Genomic DNA, 4,655 nt, shown 5'->3' with positions numbered 1-4,655 from the left:
AGATATAATATATGACGTACTGGATGGAGAGCTGGCCCATGGTGAACCTGGTCTCATAGATGCCGGTGGTCTTTGTTCGGGCGCGCAGGACGTCAGCCTCGTTGGGGATGTAGTCTGGCATCGTTATCCGCTTTGCTTCCTCGAAGAAGCTATCTGCTATTAGCATATAACTAAATATTTATTATATGATAAAGAGGACGTACTACGGGGCGGAGTCCATGAGGTAGAACTCGTTCTGGCGCTCGAGGACGGCGGGTATGCTGGGGTCGTTCCAGAGGTATGTGATGGCGTCTCCGACCTTGAGCTCGAGGGCGACGTTTGGGTCCGGGTCGATGTTGTAGTCGAGCAGGTAGTCCATGAAGTCGCGGACTTTGGCGCTGGAGGGCTGGATCTCGAACTGGTGCATGGCCCAGACGAGCGATTTGGCGCAGTCGAGCAGGTTCTTGTAGACGGTGAGGCGGTACATGGACAGCTCTTCGACGGAGTAACCGTTCTGGTGGATAATCTTCATCTGCTTGACGATGGTCGACTTGCCGCTCTCGCCGGAGCCTGCACCTCTTAGTACGGCAATCATGAGTTGAACAATAAGAAGAAGAAAAAGATAATACCTAAGAGGAGGATCTTGCACTCCTTTTTGAGGCGCTTCATGTCTTCCTCGAGGACTCTGTCTATGGCCTGGCTCTTCTTCTTCTGCTCCATGATCTCGTCCGACCCGCTGCCGGCCGAACTCAGACATCCTCCCATCCTGTCCGGTGGAGACACGGTGACTGAATGATAGGGGAGGCAGGCGATATAGCGGGAGGCCGGGCGTGATGTCTGTAGATGTGAGATAGATGCAATAACTAATGGTGATGTTGAGGTGGTGTCGTTAGTTGTTACGAGGCAGGCTATGCGGAGGAGGAGGAGGAGGCTGCAGGGCGACGGCGACGGCGAAGGCGAAGGGCGGCCGTCACAACAAAGACGGTCTTTGTCCTCTTTATTCTTTATGCTGTAGGTCCTTCGTCTTCTGTCTGTCGATGGACTATGGACTTGTGTGTCTGGTCGTGTGTAGGCGATGGTGGTGACAGGCGACGGTGGATCCTGGGCCGGCGAGACCCCAGCGGCGGAGGGAGGAACTCAAGGCCAGCAGCGCATGGACGACGCCTGTCTCTCGTCTCGCTGGCTGGCTGGCTGGCTGGCTGGCTGGCGGTCGCTGGTCGCCGGAGTCTTGTCGCAGGCGGTTGACCTGGTTGAACTGTCTCGCGGCGGATGTCGGAGGACGGGCTGCTGGACGTAGAGGAGACGAGGAAGCCAGCTGAGAGAGAGCAAGCAGAGAACAACAACCAGAGAAGAGACAGCAGAGAGTCAAGAGTCAAGAGTCAAGAGTCAAGAGGAAGAAGAAGAAGAGAAGAAGACAGTAAGAGAGAGAGAGAGAGAGCGAGAGAGCGAGAGAGTGACGAGAGTAAAGAGAGAGAGAGAAAGAAGAGAAAAAGCAAGGAAAAGGCGGGCTGTTAGGTAAGCGTATTACCCACCGTTACCCGCAGAAGTTGGCAGGTGGCGAGGGGGCAGCGGGCGGTATCTTACAGGACGTTACGCCAGATTTACGGTGAGCCTGACTGAGACTACAGAGAGACTTATAAGAAGACTTGAAGAGGATATTAAAGAAGATATTAAAGAGAAGAAGAAGATGTAAGAGAAGATGTAAGAGAAGATGTAAGAGAAGAGAAGAAGAGAAGAGAAGGGAGAGACAGGGAAGACGACGAGATCTTGCGTCCGTCGCTTGCCCCGGCCATGCCATGTGGAAGCGCCAGGGATGCTCCCTAGGCTGAGGACTGGCTGGGACTGGGACTGGGACTGGGACTTCTTAGCAGGCGCAGTAAGGTAAGAAGATGGCAGAGGCAGAGTCGACGACGAAGAGCCTGAAACCTGACCGAGGGACGCAGTTCGAAGTCCTCATTCCAGTCCTCAGTCCTCAGTCCTCATTCCTCAGTCCTAGCTGAGCTGGCCGTTTCAGCCTTGGGCCAGGACAGGCCGCTCGCTCATCCTCTAGTATCCTCCGGTCTATCCTCTGGTCTATCCTCCGCTGCTCATCTGCCTCTTCTCTCCTGCTTCTCTCTCCTGCTTCTCTCTTCTCTCCTCTCAATGGACGCGGCTGCTGCACCTGAAACATGGAGGTTCTCCTGCACCGTCCCGAGCTGCCTCGCTGCCTCGCTGCCTCGCTGTCCCCCTTAAAACCGCCCTCTGACCCCAGCCAACCAGCAGCCCTCAACCAGCTCCCAAGCCCTCTCTCTCTGTTTGACAGTGACCTTAAACACTTCTCTTAGTTTAAGTCACAGTACTAGTTAACTAGCTCTATGATGTAAACCGGGGGAGGAAAGAAACTCGGGGCGGGACAAAGCTCAAGCTGTCTGCTTCAGGCTGTCTGCTCCGAGAGGCGAGCGAGGTGGCGACGCGGAGAGGCCTTTCGACCCAGGCAAGCCAGACTTGTAGACAGTAGAACCAGAGCTGCAGCCTTGGTGGACTCGATACTCGATAACCTAATGGCCGACGGAGCAGAGGTCGGCAGATAGTTGCTCACTGTTCGTTGCTCGTTGATATCTACAGTCAGTCAGTTGTAGTCAGTAGTCAGTAGTCAGTGTAGCCAGTAGTGGGATAACTACTTGCTTCATCTCCATCGCATCCATCGCATCTCCATCGCCCTAGTCTAGTCATCTCATCCAGTCCACCGGCTTCCCGGCCCTTAGCTGCGCTGGCCTATTGCTTAGGGTTGCCTTGCTTAGTCTCTGCTGCTGCTTGTTGCTTGTCGCTGCGAACTTGCTGCTCACTGGGCCGCCCCTCTCTTCCTCTCTCTCTTCTCTCTCTCTCTTTGCTCCTCCACTTCCACCTTTTCCACTCAACTCAACCTCCATCAGCCATCGCCATCGCCATCAGCCACATCTCCTCCGGCCAGCAACACCTTCAACCGATAACTAGCTACTCTTTCGACTTCGACCTCGACCTCGACTTCTACCCCTCTATCGATATACCTGCGTGCTTCGGCCGTCTTCATCATGGCGGAGTTCGTGCGCGCCCAGATATTCGGCACCACCTTCGAAATCACCACCAGGTACGTTCTGCAGCACAGCATCAGATCGAGATGGAGATGATAAAGATAGCATAAGACGCCTACTGACTGCCGCAGATACTCGGACCTGCAGCCGGTGGGCATGGGCGCCTTCGGTCTTGTCTGGTAGATATCCCCAGGTCTACGCCAGTACCCTCCTCCTCCCCGCGGGCTAACTCTCTGTGCAGCTCCGCCAAAGACCAATTGACAAACCAGGCCGTCGCCGTCAAGAAGATCATGAAGCCGTTCAGCACGCCTGTCCTGGCCAAGCGGACCTACCGAGAGCTCAAGCTGCTCAAGCACCTGCGACATGAAAATGTACCTCCCCATATAATAATAATAATAACAATAACAATAACAATAACAATAATATATATATACTAACTTCTTACAGGTCATCAGCTTAAGCGACATCTTCATCTCGCCGCTCGAAGACATGTAGGTGCTCTGCCTGCTCCTCCATCAGCCGCGCACATCTACTGACACTCGCCCGCAGATACTTCGTCACAGAGCTGCTCGGCACCGACCTCCACAGACTGCTCACCTCCCGGCCCCTAGAAAAGCAGTTCATACAGTACTTTCTCTACCAGATCCTCGTACGCCTCTCTGAATACTGAATACGTCAATACTGAATACGTTAACGGAATGACTGCTAACACCGTCTAGAGAGGCCTCAAGTATGTACATTCCGCCGGCGTCGTCCACCGAGACCTCAAACCAAGCAACATCCTCATCAACGAAAACTGCGACCTCAAGATCTGCGACTTTGGCCTCGCCCGTGTCCAGGACCCCCAGATGACCGGCTACGTCTCGACGCGCTACTACCGTGCCCCCGAGATCATGCTGACATGGCAAAAGTACGACGTCGAGGTCGATGTCTGGAGTGCGGGGTGCATCTTCGCCGAGATGCTGACTGGTCGACCGCTCTTCCCGGGCAAGGATCATGTCAACCAGTTCTCCATCATCACCGAGCTGCTCGGGACGCCACCAGACGAGGTCATCCAGACTATCGGTTCTGCCAACGTGGGTGCCTTTTCTCTCTATTTCAACTTTTCTTCTACATTCTAGACCTAGACCTTCGAACTAACCCGAGCAGACACTCCAATTCGTCCAGTCTCTTCCCAAGAGACACCGACAGCCACTCAGTGAAAAGTTCAAAGATGCAGACCCCCTCGGTATATACCTCTCTCCAACCGTGCCTGTCAATCAGACAAAGACTAACCCCTTCTAGCCGTCGATCTGATTGAGAAAATGCTCGTCTTTGATCCCAGAGCACGAACCAGCGCTGTCCAGGCTCTGGCCCACGAATACCTTGCTCCTTACCACGACCCTACAGACGAACCAGAGGCCGGCGAACGCTTCGACTGGTCCTTCAACGACGCCGAACTCCCCGTCGATAGCTGGAAGATCATGATGTATGCGGAGCTCCTTTCGCCTCTTTCCCCCTCCATCAACAACAACACCAACAACAACAACACCACCACCACGAGTCCCCTCACAATACCAATGCCACCACCACCACCGCAAATACCACTAACCCAGCCACCTCAAATACCCTGAATACCACTCCCTC

The 4,655-nt window shown here is 54.2% G+C and overlaps 4 protein-coding genes across 4 annotated transcripts; 3 read left to right on the top strand and 1 right to left on the bottom strand.

Annotated features, from left to right (window-relative positions):
* Nucleotides 1–16: 16 nt before the first annotated feature.
* Nucleotides 17–736, bottom strand: TRV_02395 (uncharacterized protein; the record flags this gene model as incomplete). The annotated part of the gene is made up of 2 exons (XM_003023425.1): nucleotides 17–170; nucleotides 204–736. Coding segments are annotated over 2 exons (687 nt in total), but the record flags the coding sequence as incomplete, so codon positions are not given.
* A 318-nt stretch (nucleotides 737–1,054) lies between these two features.
* On the top strand, nucleotides 1,055–2,211 carry TRV_02394 (uncharacterized protein; the record flags this gene model as incomplete). Its single annotated transcript, XM_003023424.1, has 4 exons — nucleotides 1,055–1,228; nucleotides 1,277–1,494; nucleotides 1,656–1,750; nucleotides 1,949–2,211. 4 exons carry the CDS (start codon nucleotides 1,055–1,057, stop codon nucleotides 2,209–2,211), a joined length of 750 nt encoding a protein of 249 aa, XP_003023470.1.
* Nucleotides 2,212–3,029: 818 nt separating this feature from the next.
* Nucleotides 3,030–4,150, top strand: TRV_02393 (MAP kinase MpkC; the record flags this gene model as incomplete). Its single annotated transcript, XM_003023423.1, has 5 exons — nucleotides 3,030–3,085; nucleotides 3,271–3,400; nucleotides 3,477–3,520; nucleotides 3,579–3,678; nucleotides 3,749–4,150. 5 exons carry the CDS (start codon nucleotides 3,030–3,032, stop codon nucleotides 4,148–4,150), a joined length of 732 nt encoding a protein of 243 aa, XP_003023469.1.
* A 183-nt stretch (nucleotides 4,151–4,333) lies between these two features.
* TRV_02392 (uncharacterized protein) lies at nucleotides 4,334–4,642 on the top strand (the record flags this gene model as incomplete). The annotated part of the gene is made up of 1 exon (XM_003023422.1): nucleotides 4,334–4,642. The coding sequence occupies one exon, from the start codon at nucleotides 4,334–4,336 to the stop codon at nucleotides 4,640–4,642; it is 309 nt and encodes a 102-aa protein (XP_003023468.1).
* Between the last annotated feature and the right edge of the window lie 13 nt (nucleotides 4,643–4,655).

This window comes from Trichophyton verrucosum (genome assembly GCF_000151505.1).
Source record: "Trichophyton verrucosum HKI 0517 chromosome Unknown contig00208_1.f1.exp, whole genome shotgun sequence".
Taxonomy (NCBI): Eukaryota; Fungi; Ascomycota; class Eurotiomycetes; order Onygenales; family Arthrodermataceae; genus Trichophyton; species Trichophyton verrucosum.
The sequence above is the reverse complement of the archived record's forward strand: the minus strand, read 5'-3'. Positions and strand labels throughout refer to the sequence as shown.